This window comes from Lissotriton helveticus, chromosome 11 (assembly GCF_964261635.1).
Source record: "Lissotriton helveticus chromosome 11, aLisHel1.1, whole genome shotgun sequence".
Classification (NCBI taxonomy): Eukaryota; Metazoa; Chordata; class Amphibia; order Caudata; family Salamandridae; genus Lissotriton; species Lissotriton helveticus.
The window spans coordinates 731,938,380-731,953,527 of record NC_136072.1 but is presented as its reverse complement, the minus strand read 5'-3'; the positions used below and the strand labels follow the sequence as shown (position 1 = coordinate 731,953,527).

Genomic DNA, 15,148 nt, shown 5'->3' with positions numbered 1-15,148 from the left:
ATAAAAAGCGAATGGTGACAGTATGTTAACATGCTGTAAATGAATAAGAGTTAGCAACACTTATAAGCAGCCACGGGCCGTGGAGGGAGTTACGGTGGGGCAGGGAGGCGGGGAGGGGGAGGGGCAGAGTGGAGAGGGCTCCACCCTGCCCCTCCCCCTCCCCGCCTCCCTGCCCCACCGTAACTCCCTCCACGGCCGCTTATATCTCACCCTCCCTAATACACATATTATATTATTTGCTAAGAAGGTCTGTTTGTGTTGGTTTAGGGCGTGCCCATACTTTAGTGTCTTAGATTTGAAGGAATCACATCAGCATACACCAGCTCTCTCTTCATGTGAACCGCATCAACTGTTGTGTATGTGTGTTCGGCAAAGCAATATAAAACCCGCCTCATGCCCAGAATTGGCAGAAGCTGCACTTATGTTATGAGTATGAAGTCGTGGAGATCAGACCTCATAACAATTCTGTATCGTGTTGTTCTTGAAACTTCAGCACTCGCTGTACAGATATAGTTTAACAAGCAAAGCAGATAGTAGAGCAATAACATATTATTCTCATGTAAACCACGATGAACTACTAGGTTGAAAGCTAAAGCAACAACTAAGTGTCGTGTGCAGAAGTTGCAAAAAAGGAAAAATGGCGTTTAAACCGGTAATGAGCCCATGCTAACTTAACACGGTGTAAAGATATCCAGGACCTAGATGACACCTCCCCATGATCCGGAAACGAACTGAATAAGATAATAGAAGTGCCATCTCATGAGAGCAGATTGCAACTTTATATGTGGACGGTCCGCAAGGTAAAACATTAAAAACTAGGAAAATTTAATGCTAAAGAAAAATAAAACAGCCAAGTACTTTATCGAGTCTTAAGCCAATAGGCAAGCTAAATAATAAAAACTTGACAAATAAGTCAATGAATTGTCAATGAAATGCTAGTACTCAGCATATCAAACATGAAAAAGGTCTATGACATAACTGTGTATGCAAAATAAGCTGCAACAGCCTCCAATAGGAAGTCACCGTCTTCATCCGAAAAGAGTTCAGCCATCCAATTTAAAAGCGGAAAAGAACATACGTGCTCTCCCAGCACCGGATCCTCTATCACCATCAGAGGACAGCTCGGTGGGTTTTCAAGAAAGCTCTGTTCCAAGAAAGACTGTGTTGCCGCCAGTAAATTCCAGGGACCAATTAGTCCATGCATCAATGCCACAGCCATAATCCTTTCGCCAGGACAAACCAACTCGTGAGTAATGATAGGAGTCATCAGCTGATTAAAGTCGACGTCAGGAGAAACCGGTCCACAGAGACACAAATCAATGGCCCAATCGAAATCACAGGTCAGGCAGTGAAATACAGGCTGGACACAGGTGAAGTAGGAGAATCGAAAAGATAATCCATATGCCGTGCTTAATATCGCCAACGGCATTGTGCCATATTATTCTAGCATGCGATTGCGGAACAGTGTCAGCAGCTGCAGGGCGGGAGCTTGCACAGGAGGGACATCCATATTTAAAAATGTGAAAAAGCACAAGAGCGTCCGCTGGTAATGCAAGTAAAAATGGGAATCCACGAAGCAGAGTGGAAAAAATAGAATGAAAGAAAGCAGGGATGACTCCAAAGATTTTCTCAAATGAAGTCACGAGACCACTGGTAACAACTTTAAAAAAGTGCGCCAGGGCCTTTGTGGAGGACGCGTCAAAGATAGTCCGAACCATGTCGCTGAAATGCAAAGGCGAATCAGTATTTAAAAGGGTCTGCACCTCTGTACGGGTGTTCGCTATGTGAAGCACGAAAGTTTCACGGGCCGAACTCAAGGCCACCTCTCTCTGAGGCAAAAGAGCTCTTATTCTTGCCATGCCGTTGAAATGTGCTCCCAAGGTTGGTATTTGTGGCCAGATTGAAAACTCCCTATGTTCATGTGTGGGAGGAAATAGAACATTTCTGCAGCAAATAACCCGTTCACTTACTGTTACGATAAAAGGAATACTTTTAATTAACCCAGAACAATCTTCATCAAATGAGCATCAAATAACTACCATTTTCCAACAACTTGAACGTGGGGATGATAGCAGGAACTGGCGTGCCTTGCAACACGCAAGCCATATTTGGTCGGTGTTTGTTGCATGAACCGTGTAACTGTATGTGCCTACACATTAGTGAATGATCTGGCGTCTCAGTGCATTCCTCTCCATTCAGATAAACTTCTTGATCATCTTTGAAACATCTGTATGTGTATGGAAGCGACCAGACCTCATGAAGAAAAGCACTACCTAAAGGTTCATAACGACCTATTGGTATATATTTCATACAATTTGAAAACTTATATAAAGCAAAAGGCAGCGTTATTAAACCGTGGATAAGGCACGTTGCCAAAAAACCCGCAATCCTCTGCTGATGATGTCACTGAGCATGTCATGAATGATGTAATATGTGACATCATCAGCAGTGGATTACGGGTAATAGTATCTCTAGTTTACTCCCCTATAGCTGTCTTTCTTTTAACATAAGTGTCTGTTTCCTTCCCTTATACTTACTGTTTTTTTTTTTTTTTTTTTTTTTGGTTCACTTCCGGTTCGCGTACCGGCGAGCGAACTGGGAAGCGAACTACGAGAAATAGAGGTTGGCACAGTTCCAAATATTGTACCAATTTTTTAATAACGGGGAGGTAGTTCTGAAAAGAACTTTTTTTTAAATTGTTTTTGTTGTTTTATATTTTTTTTATTTTTCTGAACATTTTTTTACTTTTTTTGAATTTTTCTGAACAGTTTTATATTTTTGGGGGGTTTTCTTGCAGGGGGCAATGAAAACGATTCATTGTAAAGGGCTCAACAGGAGCAACAAAACAAAAAAAAAGTATTTATTATTTGGGGCGTTTCGTACAAACTTGCATATGATAGTCAATAGCTCTGTTGATCAGAGTGATGCTTCTTTCTCCGTAGCAAATGAATCCATTGCAATGTACGCAGACGTGTTTTACTTCATGAAATCTCGTTTGAATATTTGGCACCATCTCCCTGCCCTCTGGTCCCGTTACTTCCGGTACAACAGATCTTCTGGCCATAATAGGGAGATTATCTAGGTCGTTACGAAACTGTGCAGCACTGTAGTTGTTAGGATGCCACCTAGTCATATGGCGATGCATTGTGTAGTTTCCGAAACTGTATTTTTTGTCGGTCCCTCTGGACAGTCTATCTTGACATATAAGGCAAGTTACGTATCTTGCATTTACTTTTTTCTGACCTTTGGGAATTTTAAAAAATTGCCAAATGAAGTTTTCTTTCCGGTGAGACGTCCTGGGCTCCTCAGGCAAAAAGTGCCTCTCTTCGTGCTCGTCGTCCTGTTCTTCTTCTTCCTCTTCTTGCTGAATTATAACTTGAGCAGGTGGTCCACTCTTCCTTGGATGTGGTGGAGGTGGTGGGGAAGCACCAGCTGAAGCTACTAAAGAAGCCATTGCTCACTGGTAACAAAGGGTCTTTCTCTCACAAAGATGAAAGTCAGAGTGAGGAAAGAAGGAGGGGTTTTCATCATTTGGGAAAAACAATAGTTCTCAACCAATGAAAAGTGTTCATTTTAGATTATATGACCTAGTCTTACATCATTAGGAAACCAAAAGCGAAATGAACCAATGAAAAGTGTTATTACCAAGTCACATGACCTGCTGTGTTTACGTTAAGCGCTTTGCAGGGCCTCCAGGTTTGCTTCCAGAAACCTGTGCTTTGCGACTCGGTAAGCGTACCAGTTCGCTAACGTAGCACGTCATATGACGTATCACGCGACAACGCGAAACGTCATGCGGACGGGAGGCGTCACGATGTTGTTTTCTAACGCGGCAGTTGCGTTAAAGAAACGTTTACCGGCTCGCGGTCTATTTCGCGGCATCAAGGTCAGCTAACGGGAAGCTTCCCGATTCGCGAAGCGGGAACGAAGAAAAAAAAATATTAAAAAAAAAAATTATTAATAAACATATAAAATATATTTTGGGATTTAAAGAAGAATACATTTTACAGCTACAGATATTAGCTGTTAAAAAACCAATGAAATTCACTGAAAAAACCATAGGTTATAAACCATATATAGTTAGGAATTAGCATTTACAAAACCTTGAAAATTTACTGAAAAAACCATAGGTTATAGACCATATATAGTTAGGAATTAGCATTTAGAAAACCTTATTTTACTCACACAAAACCATTGAAATTCCATATATAGTTAGTTGCACTAACTATATATCGCGCACCCGCAATCCACTGCTGATGATGTCACATATTACATCATTCATGACATGGTCAGTGACATCACTGATGACATCACTGATGACATCTCAAATGACATCACTGATGACATCTCACTTGACATCAATGATCACATCACTGATGATATCATTCATGTGATAATACAATGCATCTCCTCACACTCTAATATAACCTCCGTTACACCCAGTGTTAAATAGAGAGTATAATTTTTGAAACCATTGACACACCAATACTAGTTACTACATACGCACTCACTGATTCCTATGTCTACACACACATTCACTCATACAATCATTCATACATACAATCACTCATCTTTACAACACTATCATATGCACTCATACACCTATACAGACACTCACACTCTGCCACTCATCCATGGAGTTACTCACACACCTAGTCAGTCCTGAAAAGAATCAATCACACTTCCATTTTCTCATCTATACAGTTAAACACAGAACACCTTACATTTTTGAAACATATACTAATACATACTTACTCTCTTATAGAATCACTGATACAAGTACACATTGATCTGCACAGAGTCACACACCTCCCAGCCAGCCATACACACACTCAGTCTCCCATACAAATACTTGTGCAACCAATCAATAACCCATATAGCTACTTATATAGCTACTGATCAACACATGCAGCAGCTTGCACAACAACAGACATACTGATGCACACTTTCAGACAGTTTAGTCACTAACCCGTGCATTCAGTAAGACGCATTTAATCACTCACTCATACAGTCAATCACGCACCTACTAAAACCTTCATTCAGACACTTATACATCCACTCATTCTTCAATATGTAAAACATATTTAAACTTTACAGAAACACATAATCACTGGATGTTGTCATCAGTGATGTCACTGACCATGTCATGAATGATGTAATATGTGACATCATCAGCAGTGGATTGCGGGTGCGCGATATATAGTTAGTGCAACTAACTATATATGGAATTTCAATGGTTTTGGGTGAGTAAAATAAGGTTTTCTAAATGCTAATTCCTAACTATATATGGTCTATAACCTATGGTTTTTTCAGTGAATTTTCAAGGTTTTGTAAATGCTAATTCCTAACTATATATGGTCTATAACCTATGGTTTTTTCAGTGAATATATATATATATATATATATATATATATATATATATATATATATATATATATATATATATATATATATATATATATATATATATATATATATATATATATATATACACACAAACAATTTTTCCCTTCTCAAGAAAATCCACACTCAAATCTTGTCATTAACTCCTTTATTAACCAACAGCTAGTGTAAATAAACAGGAATGCGTTTTGACTGTCATACAGCCTTGGTCAACCATGGTTTTAGATCGCCATCATTCTGTTCCTTCAACAATAAACATTAACATTAAATGAATCACAGATGGCACTGTGGGGGTCATTATTTAATATTTTTGTTATTTATTGTGAATTTCTAAGGTTTTTTTAAAATTCTATTTGCTAACTATAATGTCCTTATCACCTTTGGGTTTTTTTTCGTGAATTTCTAAGGTTTTTTAAATTCTATTTGCTAACTATAACGTCCCTGTAACCTTTGGTTTATTGTGTGAATTTCTAAGGTTTTTTTTTTTAACTAGCAGTCCCGTTCGCAGAGTGGTGGAGAAAGGGGGCTGGGCTTCCAACCAGCTCTCAGGAATTCCGCTGCGTAGGACTTACAGGAGGTACCAGGAGGACTTCTTGGCCCTCAAGGTCCCTCAGGAGTAAAGTGGCCTTCACTCCCTCAAGCAGTAGTGCGCCAAGAGGTGCGTTTGCAGAGTGGTGGAGAAAGGGGGCATGGCCTCCGAAGACCTCTTAGCAATCTCACTGTGTGGGACTTACTGGGGTAACAAGGGGGGTAGTGGCCCCCCAAGGAGTTCTGATTGCATGCAACACCCATTTCTCCACCACTCTGCAAACGTGCCTCCTGGTGCGCTCTTGGTTGGGGGATAAAGTCCCCTTCTCTGCTGAGGGTCTTTAGGGGCCAACTAGCCCACCTGTTACCTCCAGTAAGCCCCAAACAGAGGGACTGCTGAGAGGTGGTTGCAGGCCTTGCCCCTTTCTCCACCATTCTGCGAACACACCTCTGGTGCACTACTATTTGGGGGGTGAAGTCACCTTGCCTCTTGAGGGTTCTGCGCAGCCCCCCTCCATCAGTATTTAAGCCCCGGGCAGGACGCAACCCCCGGGGCTGAGGGGTACGCTTTATAATAAAACATAGCCTCTGGGAGGTTGTGCTCCCAGGGGCTATGGGGGGGCGCACTTCAAACAATTAACCTCAGGGAGGTGGCAATCCCCGGGGCTGAGGGGCCCCACATCTTTATTTTTGATTGCCCTTGGGACCTGGCCCACCCAGGGGCTTAAAGTAAACGAAGTGCAGGAGCCCACGCTTTGTTTTTTTACCCCTTTTGGACAGATTCATGGATCCACCGCAAATCCAACCAAAAATTAAAAAACTCGGTTCAACTGGGTCCCCCCCTCCCCCCTTCCGCCCCCCCCTCCGTTTCTCAGCCGGCTCCGGTCAAATCATCCAGACACAGCGGCTGAAGTGAGTGGCGCATTAGTTTTGAACATTTCACTAAGATTCATCAAACGGAGCCAAAGTTAATGGCAAATCAAAAAACGCTTTTCCTATGGAAAAGAGGTTCTAGCTATAACTAACTATTGGTGACTGCCAGTAGGTAATATACATAGGTCGTCAGTAATATAATCTTGCTCTAACAATTAATATGATTGTCAAAAGCATCTTTGCTGCATGCAAATTATTTGGCAGACAACATCACTGATTCTAGCAGATGTGTGTGCTAAATTATTTGTTCGTCACGGAGTCCCTCTTCACATCTTCCAGTCTACCTTTAACTTCACCAACAGGCTTCAGCTGATAGGTGTGAGTTAGACGTTGAAGAAAGGCTATCTAAGAGTTTTTAGTGGTTTAACAGAACATTTTTTATTTTGATGCAAGACCAGAATTTAACTATGTGTTGTTAAAGAGGAGTGTTGAAGCAAAATAAATTAACAACTTGATGATGTCTGGAAGAGGGTGCCGAGTATACATTAAGACGATGATCAGTGGATTGAGATATTGCAGAGAACTAATAACTTTGTGACAGATGCAGGTAGGATTCTCTTAAGACGGTATTACACCTCAACATGCCTCCACATCATTGACAGGTCCAGGAATAGTGACTTCTGGCATGATTGTGGAAGGTTGGACACCCTTGCCACTTTTTATGGTCCTGTGCATGCAGGTTAGGTTCTAACATGGAATGCTACTAACAAAACAATAGGTGATTATGGGTCATTGAGGGATGGGTCAAAGGTCTTGCCATCAGAGGAAGCCAGGTGGTAGAAGATATAGAGGATTCTGGGTTGGAAGAATTGCACGAAGAAGCCTAATGAAGCAAAACTTTCAAAAAAAAGCAGGACATGTTTCTATCCAACCTACTTACAGAGTTTAATGAACTCCATTGCCTCAAGAGAATATAGGTACTGAACATTTTAGAAAGGCAAGAGCTGTGGGATGCTCACATTAGAAGTGGGTATGACACCCAACTTATTTAGCTCAAGGGAGAGGAAGGAACTATGACTAGATCCCAGTCACGTGATGGCAGCACTAGTAGTGTTACGTGGATGCAGGCAATGTGGAACGCTACTCCAAGGCTGTGGGCGTAGGTGGATTGGTTTGGGGGAGCCAACTTTACAGATTGTAATCTCCTTCTATACTCTGTAAAACTGAATAAAACTTATTGTAAATAAAAAAGTCCTGGAGGAATGGGCAATGACCTAATGAAGACAGATCAGGACTGCATTTAACCTCATTTCAAGACACTGAAAGAGATCCAGCCAAGCATCGGCCATTCTCTTTCCACATGGCTGTGATCCCAAATTAAACAGTAATTTGAGATGTTTTACTGGATTTTGTTTCATACATATTATAAGCAAAGGATACTCTAAAAGAAGAAACCCCACCTACAACCTGTGTCTGCAATTCTAAATATTCTCCTCAATCAAAAGGCTAATTTTAAAAGTAATCACTGGATATTTCGATATGTGAAAAAGCATTGGCATATTGTTGGCCTCAACTCATAAACAGCAGAGTCCTCTACACCTTACTAATTAGTGTAGGAAATTACAGTAACTTACTTTATCAAGCCATCCTCCATGTAAATGTCAGCCAAGAAAGACTGGTCATCATTGACGATTTTCCCGCCCTTGATCAACATACGATCGCTCTGAAATAAAGACAAGGTGTTATGAGACCATATGCTTTACCAGTAAAATCAGATGAAATGCAATGAAATCCTACAACATCTATGCAAACATTCCGGGATAGTAACGCATCAAACCTGAGATAGCAGGATTCTTTGAAAACTGCCACCAAAGTGCATCTTGTTACCGTGGCAAAGTGAATAACAACGATCAACAAACATTTGCGGATAGCACCCCAAAATTGCAAGTGATATGAAATTGAATTAACAGGACATAGGTTAAAAAAAAATAGCACTATCAAAAAACCCTCCTTTTACAAACAATTTCTCACTTAATTACAATAATGCAATTGCGGATTTAACACTTTTTACATTTACATTGAGAAAAACACAATAAAAAAAAGAATAAAAAACAGCAGTTATAAAATGTGGATAGCTACTGTCCCTTTGATTAAAGTTCAACATTCAACTTAGGAGTTCAGCCTACAAAAGAGATTTACAACGAGAAATGAAAAGCCTGCACTTTGGACTTTTAGCCAAGGTGTTAGTCACTTAACATATTCAGGTAGTGTAACAAGAAAGCATGACTAGCAAATCTAAAATCCCCAACAGAAAGCTTAACTATCACAAAACGGTCAATGGGAACAAATTAGACCAATATCCAGGACTGCAGCAAGATAGCAGGAACTGTACAAAACAGTCTGACCACATAAAGTGGCGCATATCGTTCAACATGCACAGTCAAGGAAAATTGCCACACTCCCTTAACATAGCTAGAACCATCCCATGAAGTCCTCTGATGAGGGAGAGGTCTTTAATGATACAGCACAAGAAGGTCTGCAAGTGATTTGGTACAGACCTCTGCTTCACCAAGCAAACGTAAGAATATTGACCCACAACCCATTGGCACATTAAAAAAAATATCCATTTGTACTACTTAAGACACATCTTCATAAGCCACATGGGACTCCAGTCAGTGATGGAAAACATGCATTTGAAGTCATCCCCAGGATACTGAAAGTAAATGTGATGTGTGCCAAACCAATATTAGAAACCCACCAAGCCAGAAAATCTTCCTAAAAAGTTCTTTCATTTGCCTCCCGCTGAAGCTATAAAGATCCTTCATAAATCTTTTCAGGCAGAACACTGCAAAGCTCTGGCATGCTAAGATTATCCCAGATGACCAAGCGTTCTTTATTCTTGAGGGTATTGCTACATGATCAACTTGAGCAGAGTGGCCTGGGGGCACATGCATTTAATGAGTGAAGTGATTAGATAGTGATGGCTTTTCAACCACAGGACATATGTCAATCCACAGTGCTTTGAACTCTACTAAGATGTGCTCTAATCAGGGTCACTGTAATGTTTGTATTCTTTTTTCCTTCTGATAAAATTGATGTACCAGCTCTAGTCTAGGTTTTGAAAGCTGCACAGCACACGAGAGAAGCACAGTATAGATAGCACAAACCTAAAACAACCAGATACTAATCTTAGCTCTCCTCAAGGTTCCTCTCTGAAATATTTATAGGAAGGTACCATACTTGTAGACTTAGAATACAAAACTAATATCGCTGGACCACCTCTGGCATTCATTTTCATGGTGAGACTATAAATCAAAGAAGATAATAGGAGTTTTAATTCCTAGTCCAGTCAAAGGGACATGCGCATCGTTGATTAAAGGGAATAGTAGAGGGAATGGCCACCCACAGTGGAGGTTTCTCCATTCTGCTCATTCAGAGTGTATTCACTTCCTCTTGGTATAACAAAGGAAGAGGGGCAATGCATGGTACAGCAAAAAATGTCAGCAAAAATATTGGAAAGTCAAGCTCAAGTACAAAGCAATGGTCACGAACGGAATCTCGGTGCTAAATAGAGAGAATAAAATTAATAAAACAGTGGCAGCCCACAGGGAAGCCTAAATGGGAAAATACTGAGTTGGTTCTGATGTGATTGCCTAACTAAAAATGTATCTCTTTTCACCTTAAAATACCCAACGAGGCAGAGAAAATGCATTTCATATTAAAAATATCAAAAATGCTTTCCTGGATAGGAGCAGTTTGAAGTAAGCTACCCAATGCATACTGCAATTTTTAGAAGATGTGGATGAAACTATTGTTAGAATGTTAACCTAGTAAAGGATCCCAAGGGTATCTGTTGGGTTAAAATAAACAAGGTGCACAAAAGTCTGGGCTTTACTTTTATTTGATGAGGTTTTTCAATAGACCGAATCCAAGAGGAACATTTTTCATAAAGTATATATGGTCATAATGTATTGGCAGATTTCCTACTTCCAATGGTAAAACAAGGAAACAAAGATACAACTATGAAATGTCAAGGGGATATAGATTATGGGAGGACAAAAAAGTCAAATATATTTATTACTATTTTGTAATTACAAATGTCCTTGCTGATCACCATTGGGTGGCATTCATGGGAGAAAAAAGATTCATATAATCAGGACAGGTAACATTTATTTGTACACAGAAAATGTAATAGTGTCACTCGGAAACTGGCAATCAGTTTAAAGAGTGGGTGATTTTTCATGGGTGTTCTGAAGGATGTGAAAGAGGGATCGAGATGCACATCAGATCTATTAGTGCTGGCATAAATTTGACAATTTTTCATGTCTATGGTTGATCTTGCAAACGGCATAAACAACTGCTTTTAATGGTGCTCTCCAAATAAAGGAATGCCAGTGAAAATAGAGATCACATATTCCATATCCCAAGACTGTAAAGTTATTTAACACACATCCAGAGTATAAATCTTTGGATACACTTTATTCAGATAATGCCAAACTTTTCACATTTCAAGGTCTAATGTTTGGAATAGCTCCGTTATACATTGTATTATTTCAGATGAAAGACTTTACACACGTAGATATTTTATAATAATGTTTTGTAAATTATTAAATCTACTAACAAAGTTTTACAAAAGATATTCAAATACTTAAAACCAGAAACCAATAAAACTAACTACAAAGTAACTATGAATGGTACTTGTCCTCTTGGATATCCCGCCCGAACACAGTGAAAGAGATAAAAAGACAAGCCAGGAGGCCTGTAGGCTTGCACAGTAAGGGGTATTCCTGTGTTATGAATTATATATTTAGCAGAGACAAACAGAGCTAGATCAAGTTGAGTACACTATTTTTCAGGAGTCAAGCAAATGAGGATACACTTGCAATTTCTTACAGTTTGCCAGATTAAAATATATATATTATAGATATGAATCCATCCATTTTCCAACATCCCACCAAGACAGCCAAACTCCTGATGGGTGCATCCTTACCAGTGGACGTAGGACCCACTTGTTCCATAACTACAAAGACATTTGGTGCACTCACTGGGTGCACTCACAAGTGGCTTTATTAACCGCAGACGCATTTCAGCGTAATGCCTCCCTCAGTGCGATAAAACCATATTCCAAGGTGCACAGTATTAGGTTAAAATCATCCAGCATGCTTATTGGTAAATCCGTGGCCAATAGGAGGACAGCAATCACCCCAAGCATGGTAATGACATGTCGACAGCCACAGTGTCAGATTGAGTTATGGGCATTGCGTCCTGCCACAACTCGATACTACCCCACATGGGCTAGCATTTTAAAAAAAAATAATAATAATAATTTAAAATCAAACCACTGTGCATCTAACACCCTTGCCTGCCGCTGGGTGTCAAATTCGATCTCTAAGCAGGTGTCCGTCAGATGGCATGGCATCCATGGATTTGCATCTGTCAGCTGCGGTTCAGGCAGCTATATGCACTCTTACTCAAGTGGTGCGTGCTACAGGATGGATCGAAGGGGCGCAGTACGGCTGGATGGTAATTCGGAAAACTCGCACTCCAAGCATGCAATGACATCTACACACATTAAGGTACGGAGAAATGGGATGCTGTAGGCCCGGCCCACTGGGGCAGTACTTACGAGGGTTACCTGCAGCTGACAAACTCGGATCAACGAGTCTGAAACACCTTCCCATTTCTCTCAAGCAGAGTGTCTCCACCAATAAGATCAAACACACTCTGCGTTCAAATGTGGACGTGTGGAGCACAGAGTTGGACGAGGCATTTGATAAAGGATCTTAATCCGAAACGCGGCATGCTAACAACTGTGTTGAAATAAAGGGAGTTTACCTGTGATTCCGCGTGAGCTCTGGTCTTTTCTGAGGAGGTAGGAGTTACCGATTATACATTTATTTTAAAAGCCTCCTGGCGTTAGGAGCGACAATAAAGAGCTAATTTGAGCACTACAGCGATGGGTCCGTGTCTGCTTGCTGAAAGGATATTTGTTGGAGCAGTTTGAAGGTGAATATATATATATATATATATATATATATATATATATATATATATATATATATATATATATTTTTTTTTTTTTTTTTTTTTTTATAAAGCCTCCTGGCGTTAGGAGCGCCTTCATCCTCTCGGGTCGGGGCCCATCCAGATGAGTCAGACATCTATTATATTCCTGAAGAAAAACACGCACTATTCAGTGACATGCGACAGGCCACACCAACATTGTTTCATAAATACTTTATTTTTGGGCAAAAGGGCTTAACACGTTTTAACTCTAATGAGTCTTCATCAAATGCAAATGTTCCTCTGGCGGGTTCCTTACATTTAAGAACGTAGCTCAAACATTGAAGAAGGACAAATGCCCACCCATTTCATTAAAGGAGGCAGTAGATTAAATATTTTGGAGTTTGTTGTCAAATTAATGGTGAGCACTTTCTTCTATTATTACATGGACCTTTCCTTTTTAAAGGCAGCATTGAGGCACCAGGTACACAGTGGGAGCAAGTCCATGTTTTATCAAATATAAAACATTGAATGGCTAATTGTTGTGAAAGCAGCAGTAATGGAGCTTTATGGCTGTTGTGGTCCAGGTGACTACATAAACATACGAACTAAATCGTGATGGTAAATGAAAATTATGAAAATACTACATTTTCAAAGAATTTACCCATATAAGAATAGAAGCAAGTACTCACCATTAATTTAACAACAAACTCCAAAATATTTAATCTACTGTCTCCTTTAATGAAATGTGTGGGCATTTGTCCTTCAATGTTTGAGCTACATTATAAAAGATAACGAACCCGCCTGAGAAACATGTGCATTTGATGAATACTCATTAGAGTTGAAACGCATTAGACAGGACTACAGCCTGAAACCTTGGAACTGAATGACACCAAAGTTGGCAGATAGTAGAACTTGGTCCAGAAATAGTGGTGCTTTTTAGGTCGAGCCTGTCCCATTCCGCAGGAATGGATAGGATCGAATTCATGTCGGCAAAATCCTCTTCAAACTAAGGGGTTTCAGCCCGGCGTTTTCTTGCAGTTCACGTGAACATGCACGAGCATTCACGGCCAGGGCTTCTCCTCCCCTAGCAGCACTCCTCCCACACCAGCAACTCCCCCCTCCTACACCAGCACCTCCCCTCTCTCTCCCCGCAAACACAGCCTTGCCGTAGCAGCACTCCTCCCACACCAGCACCTCCCCCCTCCCACACCAGCACCTCCCCTCTCTCTCCCCGCAAACACAGCCTTCCTTTCATTTCTCCTCCCCCTCCCCAGCCAGCTTCCCCCAGGCGTGTTCCCTCAGATATGCTATTGCATATCGTTTGCTACCTCTTGTATTTTGTTGCTCTTGATACTTGCACAACTGTCACTATTGTCTCATGTAACGTAACGTTTGCTTTTGTAACATGCTCACTTGTAATTTTGGCTTCATGTATCTAAAAACGCCTCCCTCGCGCTCCTTTCTCCCTCTCTCCCGCTGCCTAGTCCTCCCACCCCCTCCCTCTCCAGCGCGCGCTCCACTCGCATCTGCCTGCTGCTCCCCCACCCACCCCCCCACTCCAACCAGCAATGCCGAGAAGCTTGTTTCCTCTAAGAACATATCGTTTGCTACCTCTTGTATTTTGTTGCTCTTGATACTTGCACAACTGTCACTATTGTCTCATGTAACGTAACGTTTGCTTTTGTAACATGCTCACTTGTAATTTTGGCTTCATGTATCTAACAAGCATTGGCATTGCCAATAGGTCTCGCTTGTGGGACCTTATAAGTATTTAGTTTTGCAGCACAATATCCGATTATGCAACTCGGATATTGTGCTGCAAAACTAAATACTTATAAGGTCCCACAAGCGAGACCTATTGGCTATGCCAATGCTTGTTGTGATTTGGTGTAAATACGTTCAGAAGTTTGAGATATTAAAGGAAAAACACATTTCTTGGGTTGTAGTGCCTTCGCAAATCCAACATATCTCAAAAAGATTACAAATTCACAGAAAAAAACCAAAGGTTACAGGAATGTTTTTGTTGGGCTCAGATGTGACTCATACGACATCAGTGACATTCAGCAGTTAAAGTTACCTAGCTAACTATAACTTGCGCCCCCGCAATGCACTACTCATGACCTGACATATATTACATCACTCATGACATGGTCAGTGAAATCACTAATGGCATCTCAAATGACATCACTGATGACAACATCCAGCAATTGTAAGTGTTTTCTAGGAGTTTGTAAGTGTTAATGATATATCCTAACCTGCCACAAAAGTTAGATTAGTATACTAGGTGCACTACTAAGGAGTGATACTACTTATAACATACAATATGTGAGTGGCTGTG

The 15,148-nt window shown here is 40.6% G+C and overlaps 1 protein-coding gene across 2 annotated transcripts in view; it reads right to left on the bottom strand.

Annotated features, from left to right (window-relative positions):
• Positions 1-15,148, bottom strand: part of DPYSL2 (dihydropyrimidinase like 2) — a 422,636-nt gene that overhangs the window by 202,848 nt on the left and 204,640 nt on the right. For both annotated transcript variants that reach the window (XM_078666613.1, XM_078666614.1), the window contains exon 2: positions 8,439-8,527. In XM_078666613.1, the coding sequence (XP_078522739.1) occupies positions 8,439-8,527 (89 nt within the window). The remainder of the gene's footprint in view (positions 1-8,438; positions 8,528-15,148) is intronic.